This window comes from Phalangium opilio, unplaced genomic scaffold, assembly GCF_054372755.1.
Source record: "Phalangium opilio isolate 3A_F unplaced genomic scaffold, DU_Popi_V2 ptg000070l_1, whole genome shotgun sequence".
NCBI lineage: Eukaryota > Metazoa > Arthropoda > Arachnida > Opiliones > Phalangiidae > Phalangium > Phalangium opilio.
Genome location: NW_028324182.1, coordinates 11,638,626 through 11,657,561, shown reverse-complemented (window position 1 = coordinate 11,657,561; position 18,936 = coordinate 11,638,626). Strand labels below are relative to the sequence as shown.

The window sequence follows — 18,936 nt, the reverse complement described above, 5'->3', positions numbered from 1 at the left end:
TATAAGTCGCTAGTGTTGTTTCAATTTCATTTTAAAAATGCATATATATTTAATAATTAATACCTTAACTTGCGTTATATTGACGTTGTATTTAACAAAAACATAGCAAAATAATAAACTATAATTACTTTCGAAACAAACAGTGAAACACATTTAGTTTGTGATACGGGGTATAACCGTAAATTTTACTTGGGTCGATTTTAACACACGCTATCGTGCGAATTGTAGTTCTTTTGTCGCACGTATAAAATTCACACAAAAAATAATAATAATCAATGGTTTGCGTAACGTGACGAATTGGCCACCTCGACGAATAAAAAATAAAACAAACGAATTGAAATTATAGTTATTACATTTCAAGGTATTATATCGCGTTAGGTCTATGCTTCTTTATAAATATAATATTTCTTTCGTGTAAAAATAAATAATTGCGCATGGACTGAATCTAAATTTGGTCTATTCTTTTAAAAAATGGAATGAACGCGTTGTTTTTTAATTGCAAAGACCTATTTTGAGGTCTATGAACGTTGCGTCTAAATACTAGAATTTGTTCGAATAATGGCATAAAATTCCCACTAAACTTATTAACCCATATGTTAACGCAAACTTTCGCGGTGGTTTTAAGCCTATTCACACAATATAGTCGGTTCTTAGTCTTTTATTAGCAGTATATACCCGAAAATTAGCGCGAAAGTTTTCCCCTTTTGTGTAAAGTACATAAGGTAAATAAGGTCGCCATTCAGGAGGAACGCCGCTTGCCGAAATATGTTGAAAGCGGGCCCTTTTATAATATCCAAAATAAAAATTCCATATTCTACGGAACAAAAGGTGACCCTGTTAATTTTCCCATTAAGATGCCATATGCTTATGTCCCGGCCCTTATTCGTTTTGGCAAACTTAAAAACCGGGAAATTCCAGATTGTGACGTTATAGGGCCCTCCAACTTTAGTAGTTGACAGTAGGGTGAACGTTGCTACTTAGATAAGAAAATGCGAATCAAATGGTCGAGTTTAAGTGTGACCCTCTGTTAGTCTTTGAACCAACGCGAAAGCAAAGGAGTTGTTTTAACCAGCAGAAACAAAATCATCGAATTGAGATTAAGGCTCACGAGGCGTGTGTGGCGCCATTCCCACTATTTTTCTCTAAAACCTCTCAATTCCAGACAAGATGTCGGCCAAGTACTTCCCTAAGAAAAGCAAGATCTAACGTAACGATTCTAGGGAATAACAATTCCAAATGTCCAACACCTTCTTAAACATCTTTCTAAAAGTTTATCGAGTTTCTCCAGCGCCCAAAAAAAATCTCATCTTGTCTTTGAGGCAAGGCGCCGCGAAGTTCCAGTTAAAAGAGCACATCGGAACTACTCAGTATACTGTTCGTAACAGATCTTTAAAAGACAGTGAAGTCGAGAAGAACGTTCAACCGTTACGTGTCACGCGCCTCGGCCCATGCACCATCCAAATACTAAAGTCGGATTGCTGCTGCAAGGCATAAGGAAAATAACTCCTCACTAAGTTCTTGAAGGTTTCGAAAGCTTGTTGTACAGGGAAACAGCAAATTTGAGGGCTCCTACCTCTACATGGTGGAGGTTTTTGTGAAGTAGAGGCTTTGGTAGAAAAGATGATTGGGTAAGGGAAGGTGTGACGTTTGGTAGGAGGGGGTTATCGCGTACTGCCGTGTCCCAATTACGAAATGAGGAAAATTTTCAAAATCAAGCTAAATATAAGAAGGCAAAAACTTATGAAAGTAAACACGACTTGGCTAAATGATACCGTTTCTTATGAACTTAGTCGAGAATTATTTTACTTGCGATAGTGGGAAAAGGGATGATGTTCTGACGAATTTAATCGGGGATGGAACGTAACCTTCTCTCGTTGATCCAACTGCCCAAGAAACCGCGCGAGGGTGGCACACGAGGCTATAGCTCCGTGAGAGGAGTACTGAGAATGAGACAGTTTGCAGCAGACGTTGCCGCTGACAAGAGGCGCTAGGAGAAAGCCGACAAGCCATTACAAATTACGGCTTGATTGATCCGAAAGAGGCAGGGAAAGAGGAAGGATTTTAGGAAAAGGGGTGCAACCTCGTTCCCAATACATTTCCAGCGGAAGCGCTGACGACGCCTCTCTACTACTCTCTCTTCCAAAAGCGCGATGCTGCAGAGAAAGAAAAGATATATAGGGTCTATGAGGAAGAGCTCTCGCCGCTTTCCTTCCTATAAAATTTAACCCTCTCTTTAGTCGATAAATAGCCATATCCCCCGCTCCTAAATAGCCGCCATTTCTTATCCCTTTCTAAACGGTTTACTTTTTATTCTTAGGTTATTACGTAGAAGGCGCCGGAATAAACAAGATGAGAAAACAAAATACAGTTCCCCACGACAGTTAGTAAGGTTTCCCACAGTTCGGTTCAAATCGGTTTTGGTCTAAAACTGAAACTGAACTGAAACTTTTCAGTTAAGATTTTCAAGAACTGAAACTGAACTGAAATTATCAGTTCGGTTCGGACAGGAAACCGAACTGATCAGTTCAGTTTTCAGTTATAACTGAACTGAACCGAAAACCCCTTCAGAGATTATCAAGAAGAAAAATACAGTGTCAGAGCCACAAAATACCCAGATTGTAACTATTAACCGCTAACATTTTCTACTACTACTAAGTATTTTGGAATTGTGATGTGCCATACCTTAAATGTCATGTTTATTTCACTAACTACTAATTTTTAACATTGAACAATTTAACTTTGACTAATTATCTAATTATGATACCCTTTTTAGTTACTAATTATTGGTATTCTTTTAGCCTGTGTCTCTCTGCAGAGGGTCCCAGCTAATCACGGGACTTAAATTAATAGCTTATTTCTATGCATAATTAAATATACGCGACATAAATGATGAAATATACGCGACTCTAATAAGGTATCTTTACGCGACACATCCCCCAAAATATCATACAGCATGCAATACTAAACGATGCCAGTTTTCTATTGTTCTACTAATGTTTGGGGGAGCGTATTGATATCGTTTCTCGCGATAGATCGAAAGAGTACTTAACTATCTCTTCAGTTCAGTTTTTATCAGTTCAGTTTAAGAAATAAACCGAACCGAACTGAAAACTGATCAGTTTGGAGATGTGCAAACTGAAACTGAACTGAAGCAATCAAATCAGTTTAGGCCCTAAACTGAAACCGAAAATAACTGAACTGAACCGAAAACTGAACTGTTTGAACTGAACTGTGGGAAACCTTAACAGTTAGGAATACAAATTAAATGTTAAATTCATGAACTACTAACACAATACGGTGTGAAAAGTGTGTTAATTTTCTTCAAGCATTGCCATGAAAGGTAGCATTTTACTTCATTTAGTCAAATAAACATTTACGTCAGCCTGTAAAAATGTTTTCCACGCAACACAGTGGTGCTAAAGGATAAGCTCGTTTACTGGAGTTTGAAGAATTATTCGAATTTGCAAAATTCTACTAGCTGTATCCATTAGAATATATCAAAATTCCGACTTCAATCCTTCGTATTAATAACCCCCAAAACCCTACAAATACTATAGAATTCGATAGGTTTAATTTAACAAAGATAAATGGTGAGATATCCGGGATTCCATACGTCCTTCCATTACTATTTTCTTCTCACGAGTATAATCCTATTGGAGTTATGACAAATGGACGAGAGAAAATGGGGAAGCCCTTAATCGTTTTAACATTAGAGTCACGTAATGTCGCTTATTACGAGTTGGAAACGACTGCGTGGATCTAGAGAAACGGGGGTAGGAGAGAAAGCGAGCGAGAGCGAGAGAGAGTGTGTGTATCGAGTGATTTAAATGCTCAATTCCGACAAGGTCCGTGCTCGTTGAAACGATAGGTTTGATGCCCATTTTCACGGCGGTAGTTTTAACACGAGGTGTAACTGCCAGCTTCGTGCTCTTACAAGCTGACGAAACAACCCGTTAAGCACACATTGGGGGAGCGTCAAACGAACAAGGGGAAAGGTGCTTAGATATCTTCCGTTATAGTATATGTGCGAATACGTTCTTGCCGTTTCAGCGGTTTCGAATTAGGCCTACCTATAACGGGAGAGGGTGAGCCGTTTTTTTAAGCCTTGGCTAATTACGAATCTAACACGGCAGCTTCTATATACTCCGCTGTGATATAGAGCGAGGAGAACGATTGAAATCGTTAATACGAATCTTATTCAGATACAAGGCAAAGGCCTAAGACTTGGAATAGTCCCTTCACTTTCACCTATACACTTCCCAAAGCGACAGATACGAATTGGGATTAGAATCAAAGCTATACAGACTAAGTATTCCTTGCTCCTACTCGTTATTATAGATCATGGTGGAGCTGTACACTATAGATAAGTTATATTCCAGGGTTTAAGGGACGGGTGGTGTGGTGGAAGTGTTAGTAAAGCAGGCGCGCAAGAAGGAGTTTGAGTCGACATTAAACCACTCCCAGTTAATTATCCTGGACAACAATCGGATACAACAAATCCTGGACAAACAAACCACTTGTTTCAATTTGAAACGGGGTTGTTATTATTATTGAGAATATTTCGCTCGCTGGTCCTTACAGGCAGGATGTCACTTATGTCGTCCATCCCCAAAGGAGACAAGCCTACATTTAACAAATAAATTGGGTCATCATGGACACAAAAGACAAAGACACAAAGAGACATACTAAAATATTTCAGTATAAAACGTCAACACTCTTTCCTTCATTTTCACTATGAGAAAATTCGTTAAAACTAATTGAAATTTTCTCGAATTAGACCTAATTATTGAATTATTGAATTTATCTACTTTCTGTTAAAAAAATTGCAAGAAAAAAAGAACATCTGCATGACAAGAGAAAAAGTTCCTAAAAATAAAGTTAAAATCAAAAAAAAAAATTCCCAAATCTGCAAATGAACAATTGAAACGGATCAATCATTCGTACGTGACTCGAAACTCCAATTTTCTTCGAAAAAAAAAAAAACGAAGAAAGTTAACCTCCTCTTTCCATCCTTTCATCCATAAAGCGAAAGCTCCTTGAGAAATGGCGTGTGTATCTTTGAGAGATTTATTAAAAAGGACCACACCTTAAAATACGTTAGCATTTGATATACTTTCACTTGAGACAGTGGTATTAAGTCTGTTTCATAAATTCAAGCATTAACAGATATACGAACAATAGATGCAACAGAGAGAAGAAAAAAAACACCTCTTGATCTGGGTGTGGGTGTTTTACAGAACAAGAATATAAGCAGCGTACATAATATTAAGAAACCGGTTTTTAAACGCGGATTAGACACGTGATTAACTACAGAAGTATAAAACTTTAATGTAAAACAACAAAAATACGGTAATCAGAACGAAGACGTGGTAGAAATTCTTCACTTCTACTAAGATACTTCCGAGCCCAAGAGAAAGACTCGCATTTTTAAAAAAAACTAAATCCACGCCTAAATATACGTGGGCCCCACCTTCAACCATATTTAATACAACAAGTTTTCCCGCCAAATCCCTTTCTATATGGGCATAGTTATTATAAGGCGCTCTGCGCCCCCACAATCGTGACTGGCACGCGACCCTCGGTGCTTGGCTAACGAAAGCTTAGGTAAGTTTAAATACCTGGCCCCTTGTACAAGACAAGCCTGTGAGAATTTCTAGGGCAATTATGAAAGCTGGGGTTATTATCAGCACCTTTTCATAGAACATTATTACGAATATTAGTAAAATTCACTTGGTAACTAACTGATCAACCTATACGATACTGAAACCAGTTGTGTGCTGAAGTCGCTCTTAAGTAGGGGGTTCTCTAAAGAATAAGTTGTTACATTGTCGTTACCTCCGACCTAACAATTCTGACAGCGTGTACCCCTTTATCTTAGCAAGTTTGTTCTGAAAACAAAAGAGTGTTCTCTCTAGACGTCACTCGGTTAAAAACTATCATTTTTAGGGTTGGAAGGGGGTATTTTGTAGAGTACATTAAGTCTCTACCCCCTTTCAAAATCAAGTTTTAAAAGTTAAGAAAAAGAAAAGGTTTGTCTTACGAAGGTAATCTAGGCGAGACCTACATTTTGCGCGCGTGCACGAGTCTAGCAGAGCTCTTATCTTGAAAATACAAACAACACGCGCTAATAGTAAATATTTTCTTTCAAGAACTATAGCCCGGAAAATTGACTTTAAAATCAAATTTAGGGCATAATCTATGACCTACTATTAAGGCGCGCAAGCCAAAACCACCATGGAACTGATCCAAATACATCGTTTGCGTTGGAACATTGTGGTACGGTTGAATTTTAGGGTGTATACTTTCAGACCTTAATTAATAGTAAATTTCGATGTATTTTTATGGGTTCGTTCAGAAGAATTAAACAATAGATTCGATATAACAGTTAATTAACCTATAACGGTTTCTTAAAAGTGTTTAATGCAAGTATACACGAACAAACCAAACACAGAATGGTAATAATAACTTTGACGACCTTTTATCTTAGGACCGAGAGAAAAAAAATATTAAGAAAAAGAGCAATTTTGCGGGGTAATTTAGGTATTTTCTTACGCTTGGAACGTTATTAAAAAGATCAAGGGGGTGAAAGGAGTGTGTAAGTGTGTATTTTAATATAACAGGTTCATTTTCCTACCGATAAGGAAGGTAAGTACGGCGCAGCTCTAGCCTGAAGGAAAGAGAGAAGGTAGCAATTTCTAATTAAGGGTTAGCAAGGCCTGGACAAACAATGATATCATACGATACGACCCTTTCCAAGGAAGGGGTCGAGTCTCGTGTTTGGAAACGTATAACGTACGTTCCAAGAGGCGCGGGTCCATGGACGTAACTGGCCATCAGGCGTTTGCCTATAATTAAAGAGTTAATAATTGAAAACGCGATATTTACTCAGTGGGGAATCTAGGCGAGCCCAAGTGCCAAAACTAAAATGAGAGATATTCACATACAGAAATGAGAGACCATAACCCCGGGCCATCATTAACCAATCTCTACGGTATATAGGAGCTTTTCATAACACTAAACACCAGCCTGAGCGCTTGGGGATTGTTTGGTATAACCATATGCATATGCAGACTGCATTAGTCTTAAATTACACTTCGACCCAGTTTCATTTTACATTTTTATTTTAATAATTTCAAAGATTAATATGTTATATTTGAGCTTCAACAAATATCTGTTGCCTGCATGTTTACTTCTCGATCGTTGTATTTGTTCAAAACACCCGTAAGACCGTTCAAGGCACGAATACTGTAAAACCTAACCTAACTTTGTTTGTTTATCGTTCGTTATTACTTCAAACATCTGCAAAACTGATCAATGCACGAATGAACAGTTCCCTACCATTAAACGAAACCTAACCTGACCTGACCCAAACCTCATCTCTAAACAGCAGCAATTCAGAGGCAAGCCAAATATGTCTAACACCAATTACCAAAATTTAATCAGTTAATGAATTTCGCAATATGTATTTGGGACGCAAACTTTTTAAAAGTATTATTTAAATCATTCAAATCAGTTTAAATGCTTGGAAGGGATCAAAATTAGCATCTAAAAACCTGCTTCTCTATGAGAATTTAAACCCAACGTCAAGTCATTAACATAAAACTAAAAACACCGCAATTTTCAATAATTAAAATTGGTGTTAGTGTAGTTTTTGAGTGACGCCCAAAAAAAAAAAATAAAAAAGGTAAGTTTTTACAATAAAAATAATAATTTCTTGACTACGTTTAGGCGTTAACCTTTAAAAAGAAGTCTGGTGTGTGTATGTGTATAGGTATACGCTATATCTATCCCCCGAGTATTCAATCTTCTTATTGTCTAAACCTCCCTGGTCGCGAATTTGCTTATAACGCCCTAGAACCCGTATATCCATTATGGTAACAGTCAGTGCACGCTTTTTTTTTTTTTTGAGAAATCGTCTGGGGGAACTAGACTCTTCAATCAAGTAAGCTATATAGGATATTGGCGCCCCATTATGCAACAAAGCTGACGCGGTGAACGTATATTTACGTCAGAAAATTTTGGGAGAAAAATACGAGAATTGTTACCCAAAAATAAAAACCGCCCTGTGCACGAGAAAAAGAAAAAAATACTTAGCCGCTTCAGAATTGACAGATACTTGAGGTTAAAGCTCCTAATTCGATAAACAATATTTGACACGCGGATTAGGTTCTAAAAAACTCATACAATACGAGTTTAACTGGAAAGAATAGAACCAACAAGAACTTACCACCAACAACAACAGCACGCGAAAGAATTTACCTAAACAGGTTTTTAACATACTTGTTTAAATTTTTATTTATTTTATCACTAGTTTTGAGTGATATGATGCAAAACAGACTTGTATATCACGTTTAAAAACTACCACAATATATTTTCTGAACGTATATAAAATTATTCACGTTTAAAACTATAACTGAATGTATATGACAGCTGTTGGTCAAGGTGAACCCCTATGTTATTAGAAGACAGAACCCATTCCACGGTCACGTTGCAATCAAGTATGTTCTAAAACTAAACTTATATTGAATTATGATTACGGCGTCGCTAGGTCTTCGAAAACCCATTTGAATGGTTACATATTTAACTACTTATTTTAGTAAAACTTAACACCGAAAATAAATAACAAATATACTTCGTTACATATAATTTCTTTTAAGAAATCATGTTCTTTCTCTGTCGTGTAAGTTAGGCTTAACAGAAACGTGTTTTGTTAATTCCGCTTCCCCCCCTTCTTTTCTTATTCCTATAAGAATGTACATTAGGCTTAGCTAACTCTGTTAGACTACAAATGGGATTTAACTCAACGTTTAATTTGTTTCGGCTTATATAAACAAGGGAGAGAAAAACGTTATTCGTGACGACTGGGTAAACATAAGTTTTTTTTTCCTCAACGCCAGGGCTAATGGTTTGTACATACACTGTACTAGCTCACTCAACGTTAAGGGGAGGGGAGGGGAGAGAAAAATCTACTCAAACCCCTGGTCGACGACTTTCCCCATAATCATTATACATTCATGGCAGTCTATATTATGTTCCTGTAGAATTTAATACAGTTAATACTACAATACTGTCATTAGTGTATCTATGTAGGTTCGAAAAATAGGGGAGTTTACGTAATTCTAACAGGGATGAATTTATTCAATGTTTTCACGCAATTTATACTATTATTAATCATCAGACTTTATCTCGAACTAAATATTCTTGGAGAATATCTCGAACTAAATACGCTTGGAGAATATTTCGAACTAAATACGCTTGGAGAATATTTCGAACTAAATACGCTTGGAGAATATTTCGAACTAAATACGCTTGGAGAATATTTCGAACTAAATACGCTTGGAGAATATTTCGAACTAAATACGCTTGGAGAATATTTCGAACTAAATACGCTTGGAGAATATTTCGAACTAAATACGCTTGGAGAATATTTCGAACTAAATACGCTTGGAGAATATTTCGAACTAAATACGCTTGGAGAATATTTCGAACTAAATACGCTTGGAGAATATTTCGAACTAAATACGCTTGGAGAATATTTCGAACTAAATACGCTTGGAGAATATTTCGAACTAAATACGCTTGGAGAATATTTCGAACTAAATACGCTTGGAGAATATTTCGAACTAAATACGCTTGGAGAATATTTCGAACTAAATACGCTTGGAGAATATTTCGAACTAAATACGCTTGGAGAATATTTCGAACTAAATACGCTTGGAGAATATTTCGAACTAAATACGCTTGGAGAATATTTCGAACTAAATACGCTTGGAGAATATTTCGAACTAAATACGCTTGGAGAATATTTCGAACTAAATACGCTTGGAGAATATTTCGAACTAAATACACTTGGAGAATATTTCGAACTAAATACGCTTGGAGAATATTTCGAACTAAATACGCTTGGAGAATATTTCGAACTAAATACGCTTGGAGAATATTTCGAACTAAATACGCTTGGAGAATATTTCGAACTAAATACGCTTGGAGAATATTTCGAACTAAATACGCTTGGAGAATATTTCGAACTAAATACTCTTGGAGAATATTTCGAACTAAATACTCTTGGAGAATATTTCGAACTAAATACTCTTGGAGAATATTTCGAACTAAATACTCTTGGAGAATATTTCGAACTAAATACTCTTGGAGAATATTTCGAACTAAATACTCTTGGAGAATATTTCGAACTAAATACTCTTGGAGAATATTTCGAACTAAATACTCTTGGAGAATATTTCGAACTAAATACTCTTGGAGAATATTTCGAACTAAATACTCTTGGAGAATATTTCGAACTAAATACTCTTGGAGAATATTTCGAACTAAATACTCTTGGAGAATATTTCGAACTAAATACTCTTGGAGAATATTTCGAACTAAATACTCTTGGAGAATATTTCGAACTAAATACTCTTGGAGAATATTTCGAACTAAATACTCTTGGAGAATATTTCGAACTAAATACTCTTGGAGAATATTTCGAACTAAATACTCTTGGAGAATATTTCGAACTAAATACTCTTGGAGAATATTTCGAACTAAATACTCTTGGAGAATATTTCGAACTAAATACTCTTGGAGAATATTTCGAACTAAATACTCTTGGAGAATATTTCGAACTAAATACTCTTGGAGAATATTTCGAACTAAATACTCTTGGAGAATATTTCGAACTAAATACTCTTGGAGAATATTTCGAACTAAATACTCTTGGAGAATATTTCGAACTAAATACTCTTGGAGAATATTTCGAACTAAATACTCTTGGAGAATATTTCGAACTAAATACTCTTGGAGAATATTTCGAACTAAATACTCTTGGAGAATATTTCGAACTAGATACTCTTGGAGAATATTTCGAACTAAATACTCTTGGAGAATATTTCGAACTAAATACTCTTGGAGAATATTTCGAACTAAATACTCTTGGAGAATATTTCGAACTAAATACTCTTGGAGAATACTTCGAACTAAATACTCTTGGAGAATATTTCGAACTAAATACTCTTGGAGAATATTTCGAACTAAATACTCTTGGAGAATATTAAAATTAAATCTTCTTGAAGAATATTACTAATTAAATATTCATGGAGAAAATGAATGCATTATGGACAATAGAGCTTTAAACAGTAGGGGACAAAATAAGACAGTAAACTATATTGACAACGAAAGGGCAGAGTGTATTCTGGAAAAAGCGACTGACACACACACGCTAGGGTTTTAGTAAGTGTTACGTTATTGTTCGTTCACTTTGAAACATCGAATAAAAGAGGACATTAATACCGAAGAGAATTGTCAGAGCCAGGCTTTCCCAATATTCACTTTACTCCTTGAACAAATGCGGGAATATCGACCAGCTAGTAAACACAAAGGTATACTCATATTATAAGGCGAGCAGGCAAGCGAGAGAAAACGCATTGCGTGTTTTATCTACAGGCATAGAAACACATAACCAGAATTACGAGTTTGGTCCTAAAAACCTCATTTTACCTAAGTCTATTTACGCATATGAAATTCATACCTATTAATATCAAATAGTTAAGCAAGTCTCGCACTTCAAAAATAAAAAATAAATATTTTCTCTGGATAATGTGATAAAAATATATATAACGATTTAAGAATTCATTTCTTATTTTTATTGCCAGGATTTGACGACGCCAACTAGTGTCGTCGAGGCCAGTCCAGACGAGTGGAAAATGTTCTTTATGGGATATAAAATATTAAGGAAGATTCTATATTTGGCGGAAGTAAAGTAGGTTAATACTGTTTACTTTTTTAGAGAAACGAAAAGGGGTTTTAAAAAGTTGAAGATAGACCTTAAATGAAGACTTTAGCTCCGAGAAAAACTATAAATTTTGATGATGGAGAGAGAAATCGTAAAAAAAGATAATCCTACATTTCTCTTAGTTCGTTATTGCTAACAGCTTTGGAAAAATGGATTTTGGGATTTACTTTCAGATTCAGAGCCCCGTAAAAGAGATTATGTCATTATAGTTATTTAATTTTTAGTAACAAGATATTCAACGCTATACTGTGCAACATGCTATTTCGTAAAATGTTTCATCAAAAGTTGAAATTCACACGCCTTAACCAAAAAAATAAAAACGTTAATTCGTCCAGGCAGAGTTTCCAAACTGACCCTATGTTCATCCAATTTAGTTACCCGACAAAATCAGTAACGCCTTAATTTCAAAGGGTTAAAAGGGGGCAGAACCGGTAATTGTGGCGCCAGACGACTGGTCAAAAAGCTCAACCACAAGAATGACCATTCATATATATAAAAATCCATTTAAGGGAAAAAAGTATTGGATATCCCAAGCCATCAAACTTAATTTCCTAATTTTCCTTTGTTTTCCCAGGAAATTCGTCGAGTATGGGTGGATATTTCCGAATACTGAAACCCCATAAAATTATAGTACCGGATTTGTTAATCAGAAGTTGATTAAGCTTAAGTTATCAAAAGAAATTAAAGAATTCATTATACACCTATAATTAGCCTTATTCCTGATCAGCGCCACTAGGCTAGTGGCGAATTTTCGAACTATTAACTGACCATAGCCAATCAGAGGGCGCCAAAAACGGAAAGAAATTCTTTTTTACATTTCTGCTTGTTTTTACGAGTTAGCGGGCAAAAATCGTCGGTAAACGAGTTTTACGCGTGATTATTTCGTCCTAGAAGAGAAAACATCTTTGAAATGTCTGCTTTAAGGTATTTTTCACGATTAAAAACGATTTCAAATGACTGAAAATAAACTTTCGCCTTTAAAAACAGGAAAAAAGCAAGTTAACACGTTAAGCCTTGGCTCAATATTGACAGTTGAGTTGTCACAGTGTAGTATATTGCCACAGTTTGCAGAAACTGCATTATATAATGTACAATTCGTAAGATTTAGTTTAAATATAGTAGTTGTAACTCAAGATTAGTCAAAATGTCCAAGATTAACAACCGTTGTATCATAGAAGCCTGTAGAAACAGTCAAAGTTACCTTTCTTACCACGCCTACCCTCGAGATAAAGTTATGAGACAGAAATGGTTAGGCGCTATAGCAGCTGGGGTAGGAACTAAACCACTAGACCTGAATAGTTCACGAATTTGCTCCAAACACTTTCTACAGACAGACTATTTTCCAACTATTGGTTCTCAATGTAAACGTCTCAAGCCATTCGCAATTCCATCAATATTTGAAAATACAAAAGTTTTGGATGCAATGCCGCATTCCCCTACTGATAGCCAAACAGTTCCTAAAGAAGCATTTGGACATATGAGTCCAGAAGATAGAACACAGTTGTTGGAAGAAATGGGAGCATTACATGTTGATCCAGAGGAACTTAATCAATTGCGTACCTATCCTAATCATCCTGAAGAACCACTACCAACTCCGGAAGTTCAACCCCAAGTTGGTGCAGCTGTTATTTCACCAGTGTCATCATCAACCGCAAGTAGTGGAATATCATTGAAATCCACTTATACACCATATACACCACGTAAACAAAAACTCCTAAGAAATGAACTGGAGTTATTGTTATTGCGTAGTAAAGAGAAGTTTACAGTAACGAAGTTTATTAATAGTGATAAATCAATAAAATACTACACGGGATTTGGTTCTTATGATGCGTTTTGGTCATTTTACCAACTTTTACTGCCAGAATGTTCTAAACTCAATTATGTTGGACAAGATGCTTCTCAAACTACTGACAACCGTGATAAAGAGTTTTTTGAATTGGTGAAACCGGGTAAAGTGAGAAAACTGAATACGATGGAAGAGTTCTTTATGACGCTAGTAAGGCTGAGGCGAGGAATAGAGGAACAGTTCCTAGCTGATTTGTACAACCTGTCTCAAGGCTATGTTTCTAGAATCATAAACACTTGGATATTGTTTCTTTTTAATCGTGTTCCACAATTACCAATATGGGCTTCTAAAGAAAGAGCGAACGAGCTAACATCAAAGAAAATTAAAAAAAAATATCCAGGCTTAAGACTCATTGTTGACTGTACAGAATTTACTCTACAAAGACCTTCGGCTTCAGAAGCGCAGAGAGAGTCGTTCAGTGCGTATAAACACAGCAACACAGCGAAAGCTCTTATTGGAATAGCTGGCGCGGGACATATTACATACTGTTCTAATCTTTACGCTGGAAGAACATCTGATAAAAAGTTAATACTTCATTGTGGTGTTCTAGACATGCTAGAAGAAGGCGATGCTATAATGGCAGACCGTGGATTTGACATTGCTAAAGAGCTAGCTGCAAAGAAAATTAAGTTAATCATTCCCGAGTTTCTTAGGCAACGGGACCAGTTCACTTCAACTGAACTGTCTGAGAGTCGTAGCGTTGCTGTGGCCAGAATTCACATTGAAAGAGCTATTGGTAGGATTAGAGAGTTCAAAATATTAAAACGAGACATTCCATTAACCTTGGCACCAATGCTTCAGAAAATTTACATTGTTTGTAGCTATTTGTCAAACTTCACAGGACATTTAGTAGCGAATGTGGACTAATAAATGAAGAAAAAAATGTCATAGCTTAAAAATTATATTTAATGTACAAAATAATGTCAAAACAGAGCTCCCATATGCTAAACCTTTTAATATGTTGACAAAGTTGATATAAACAGTCATTAAAGAAGTATTTTATAACCAGAAAAGATTTATTTTGTTCATAGGATCAATATATCAAAAATTCGCGCTTGAATATTTCAAACGGAATACAAATGCTCCTAGCTTCTCAATATCCACATTGCAACTGTAGATAGTGAATCTAACTTGACTGTCAAGAGTTTGAATTAGCTTGACGGGTTGTAATTGTCTCCGACTTAAAGATATAACAAACACATAACACCAACCATCACTTAGAGGTTGTGGAAGGCTTATTAAATAATTCTATTGCAAAATAGGGTAAGAGAGTCATAAAATATTTGCTGGTAAGTTTAGGAAATAACTCCTGGTTGATGAAGTTGTTATCTCTCTCTATGAGCAGTATTTCCATGTCCTCCGGTGGCACATAAACAACAAGAAAACACACTGGAAGGTTGCATATCAAGAGCTGGCCTTGAATCTGGTGGTAGACATCAGACGTTTTGCGCAATTCAATTTCATTCGTCTCATTGTTCACAAAAAGATAAAAATCCCCAGCAATCGCTTTGTCCCTTATGCATTCCTTATTTTTGAAGATTGCGTATGGGCACTTAATTTCGACAATGTAGAGCTGATCTTCTATGCTTACTAGACGATCTGGGCTGGCACCTAGGAAACTGAACTGTGGGTTTACAACCAAACCTACTGATGTGTTTTGTTGAGTTTGGATTTTTTCTAGAAATAATGCAAACGCTTCTGATTCATGCCTTATCCCATGATCTAATGATTTGGCCTTAACAAATGATCTCTTTTGCAAAAAGGTTTTCACCGCATCCGTAGTTTCTCTCATTTTTGCGAATGTGCCAAACATAGACGCCGTTAGTCTGTGACTTCTTTGTTTATGCCAATAAAGAGACTTGCTTTGCAAGCGAGTTTTAATCTCAATGTATTTAGCAACAGCCAAATCAACTTCTATACTCTTTAAAACCTTGACTTCGTTTTCTGTTAAGTTGCAAACACTAGCGTTCCTTTCCCTTTCACCGGTTTTCCCAATCCACTCCCACAGTTTGTCAATTATATTTCCGTTTTGATTTATTCTTGGTTGAACTGGCACGCACCCATTTGACTTAATGGTGCCAATAACCGGTAAATTTATGTTCATTTGTTCGAAAAGTTTTACAAAATTTGTTAATTTTTCTCTTGATAATGGCTTAGCGTCAGCCGGCATAACATTGAAAGTGGAAATCTGACTTCCCAAAGTACCCTTTTTTTGCTTTGTGGGATCGTGTTTCACTATTTCTAAATCATTGAACAATAGAGGTTCGTCAGTTCTTGGTTTTTTCACATGCCACATTTGAAGGCGGGTTGTACAAACACCTCGTAGAGGTAATGTTTCTTCTCCTGCCCTTACGCAGTTCAGTAACTGATAAAGTAACGCGATAGAATGTTTACAATCACCATTGGTTCCGGCTGGGCATGAGCATGATATCCATTTGAGTCTATTGGGCTCTTCATCAATAACGAAACAACTAAATAAGTTATAAGAAGTTGGTCTTCTATCAGCATCACAAGTTGCACGGAAGTAAAGCAAGTTTCCTAAATCAGAAAATCGTGTTATATACATTATTCATAATTTTGGGGCTAAATATTTTCAGGCTAGAAGGGTTCATATCATTGGCGCTAGAAGGGTTCATATCATTGGCGCTAGAAGGGTTCATATCATTGGCACAAGGTTACATGTAGAAGAAAAGTGCAGACTACTTTTTCCTCGGAGTAGCCTGGTCTCCTGTAAATGGTATGAACCCTCCTAGCCTGAAAACAATGTATATAAACAAGCATGTGTAAGTATTATTTATGGTAAATTACTTCACATTTTATTTTATATACAAACCTTGAAGATTTGATTCAATGCCTAAAATCTTGTCCTCTTTATAAAGCATGAACCCTTGCTTTTGCTCACGCTTTGTTGTAGCATGAGTTTCCGCTATACCATCAGACAAGTCGGTCAGCTCTAATTTTTTACCCCAACCATTCTTAGGCGTTACTCGGCCTTGAAGTCTAAGCAAACCTAATTAAAAAACTGCATAATCAATTGACCAATTACCTTTTAGGCGTATTTATTGCCCTACCTTCTTTTGACATATTTGGATTAACCGCCATTACATCAATACATGCTTGACATAACCATTCATCTTGCATTAAATTAAGTCGTACTTCTTCCTCTAAATTTACGCATTTTGGATGATACCATTCCAAGCACGTCCCACATTGTAACATCTTTTGCGTAACGTCCTTTGGTTGCTTACATATACAGAATAAGCGCCTCGAAGATTCTTCAGCGAAACACGTTGAAGCAACAAGTCCACTTCGCTTCTTAGGCCTCACACTCTCTTCGGCGTTTCTTTTTGACATTTCTTAACTAAATTTGAGGATTAAATTTCACCGTCTTGTTTGAATGAGAAAAAATACGAGCTTTCTTTTACTTTCTCTGCTCAACCACTTCTCGAAACCATTATAGTATTCTAATGTCCATGGTCGAAACTGTGACAACTCAACTGTCAATATGGAGCCAAGGCTTAACGTGTTAACTTGCTTTTTTCCTGTTTTTAAAGGCGAAAGTTTATTTTCAGTCATTTGAAATCGTTTTTAATCGTGAAAAATACCTTAAAGCAGACATTTCAAAGATGTTTTCTCTTCTAGGACGAAATAATCACGCGTAAAACTCGTTTACCGACGATTTTTGCCCGCTAACTCGTAAAAACAAGCAGAAATGTAAAAAAGAATTTCTTTCCGTTTTTGGCGCCCTCTGATTGGCTATGGTCAGTTAATAGTTCGAAAATTCGCCACTAGCCTAGTGGCGCTGATCAGGAATAAGGCTAATTTTCAATTTTAAATAATTATTTTTTTCTGATATGTGCTTGAGTACAGTTTGATAACTCTGGATTAATCTACTTTCAACAGTTTTGTTGAAGAGGTGTGTTAAATGTTGGGAAAAAATCATTAAAAAGAGAACAGTTTTAATATCATCTAGTGAAATTCGAATCTGGAGAAACTTCTAAAATGAGAGGAGTGAAGTACGATAAAAAAAGAACATGTTCCATTTTAGATCTAGATATTTAAGGCGTTTTCCTTAATAGTTTATGAAAGTTTTATTACTTGGTTGTTGAGATTACTTCCATAGAAAGGTTTAACGAAAAACGGTCACCAGAGAAAAGGGTGGGAAGTAGAAAAAAGGGGGAAAGCAGATTGGCGCCAATTTCAGAAAACTTTAAACCTTTACGATAATACTCGATCGTCTCGAGAAGCGTCTGACGTTCCAAGGTAAAGAAAACGAGAAATCTCGAATATATTAACACCGACTCAAAATCAAAATAAATAAATGAAGAGATAGTATTGAAATTAAACTAATTAAATGAAAAAAAACTCTCTTCATTGTTAACCACAATGGGCTGGCTCCCAAGGAATAATTTATAATATTAGAGAAACATCGAGTTTAGTTTTCTGTGTCTATATAGATAACAAATATACAAAGGATAGGAAGAAAAATCCATCATATAGGCCTAGGAGGGATGTCAAATTTTGGGAAACGTGGAAAAATAACGATTTTGTGCCCCTTTTTCCCAACGAAAAAGAAAAAGAAAAAATGAAGAGTTGTGTTTGAGTTTCTCCAGCTTGTTTCACCATTCCACGAAGCCTAAAACTAAAAAGCGAAAGGATAGAGAAGGAGGATCAGTAGAAATAGGTGACGTGGGTAATACCCTAACGTATAGAAAATAATTACCTAGAAAAGAGAGAGAGAGAGAGAGAGAGAGAGAGAGAGAGAGAGAGAGAGAGAGAGAGAGAGAGAGAGAGAGAGAGAGAGAGAGAGAGAGAGATAGGACGCGCCTTATCAAAGAGTAATAAGAATTCCACAATCCTTCTTCCACCCTTTCGCCAGAAACATCCCTCTCTACATCCCTTCTCTCTCTCTCATCTTCCTCATCCACAGAGATAGCGTTAATCCCGAAGAGCTTCGCACTAGGAAAACTCTATACCCTCTTTTCCCTTATTTTTATTTTAGGGAATTTTGGTTTTGAACATATGTAGCTCTCTCTCTCTCTCTCTCTGCAAAGGGGGAAGAGAGTCTAGATACATTAGTAAAGAGTGAAAGTGAAGCTAATGCTTCGGATGAAATAGAATATATTTTAGCACCCTGGAAAACTTTTCAGTCTGAAGAAATGAATTTTACATTTTCCGTATACACACTCTCTCCCTTTCAAAAAGTAAATATCATTTTAGCAGAAGTAGCTTGGTCTATTTAATGAAAGTCTGCCGGATGATAGAGGAAAAATAACGCAACTACCTCTTTTCGGAAGGAAAA

General features: G+C 36.2%; 3 protein-coding genes across 6 annotated transcripts in view; 1 reads left to right on the top strand and 2 right to left on the bottom strand.

Annotated features, from left to right (window-relative positions):
- LOC149661640 (cell adhesion molecule Dscam1-like) overlaps positions 1 to 18,936 on the bottom strand; it is a 183,565-nt gene that overhangs the window by 118,836 nt on the left and 45,793 nt on the right. The window lies entirely within an intron of this gene.
- Positions 12,501 to 14,647, top strand: LOC149661643 (uncharacterized). Of its 3 annotated transcripts, XM_089843199.1 has the most exons (3): positions 12,501 to 12,712; positions 12,776 to 12,885; positions 12,964 to 14,647. In XM_089843199.1, the coding sequence occupies exon 3, from the start codon at positions 13,023 to 13,025 to the stop codon at positions 14,499 to 14,501; it is 1,479 nt and encodes a 492-aa protein (XP_089699325.1). In that variant the 5' UTR covers positions 12,501 to 12,712; positions 12,776 to 12,885; positions 12,964 to 13,022; the 3' UTR covers positions 14,502 to 14,647. The 3 variants fall into 3 exon arrangements, with proteins under 3 accessions (XP_089699325.1, XP_089699326.1, XP_089699324.1); XM_089843200.1 differs by having other exon boundaries at positions 12,501 to 12,885; XM_089843198.1 differs by having other exon boundaries at positions 12,502 to 12,712; positions 12,776 to 14,647.
- Positions 14,520 to 17,432, bottom strand: LOC149661642 (uncharacterized). 2 transcript variants are annotated; one of them, XM_089843196.1, is made up of 5 exons: positions 17,240 to 17,432; positions 17,060 to 17,176; positions 16,706 to 16,995; positions 16,468 to 16,644; positions 14,520 to 16,172 (listed from the first exon to the last, which is right to left on the bottom strand). In XM_089843196.1, exons 3-5 carry the CDS (start codon positions 16,986 to 16,988, stop codon positions 14,848 to 14,850), a joined length of 1,785 nt encoding a protein of 594 aa, XP_089699322.1. In that variant the 5' UTR covers positions 16,989 to 16,995; positions 17,060 to 17,176; positions 17,240 to 17,432; the 3' UTR covers positions 14,520 to 14,847. The 2 variants fall into 2 exon arrangements, with proteins under 2 accessions (XP_089699322.1, XP_089699323.1); XM_089843197.1 differs by having other exon boundaries at positions 17,060 to 17,432.

Excerpts from the sequence above, each read along its gene's own strand:
- LOC149661643 (XM_089843198.1), top strand. The coding sequence starts at position 12,933 with ATGTCCAAGATTAACAACCGTTGTATCATAGAAGCCTGTAGAAACAGT.
- LOC149661642 (XM_089843197.1), bottom strand. The coding sequence starts at position 16,988 with ATGTCAAAAAGAAACGCCGAAGAGAGTGTGAGGCCTAAGAAGCGAAGT. Across the intron at positions 16,645-16,705 it reads TCCAAATATGTCAAAAGAAG|GTTTGCTTAGACTTCAAGGC; the intron begins GTAGGGCAATAA and ends TTTTTTAATTAG. Across the intron at positions 16,173-16,467 it reads CATTGAATCAAATCTTCAAG|GAAACTTGCTTTACTTCCGT; the intron begins GTTTGTATATAA and ends TTTCTGATTTAG.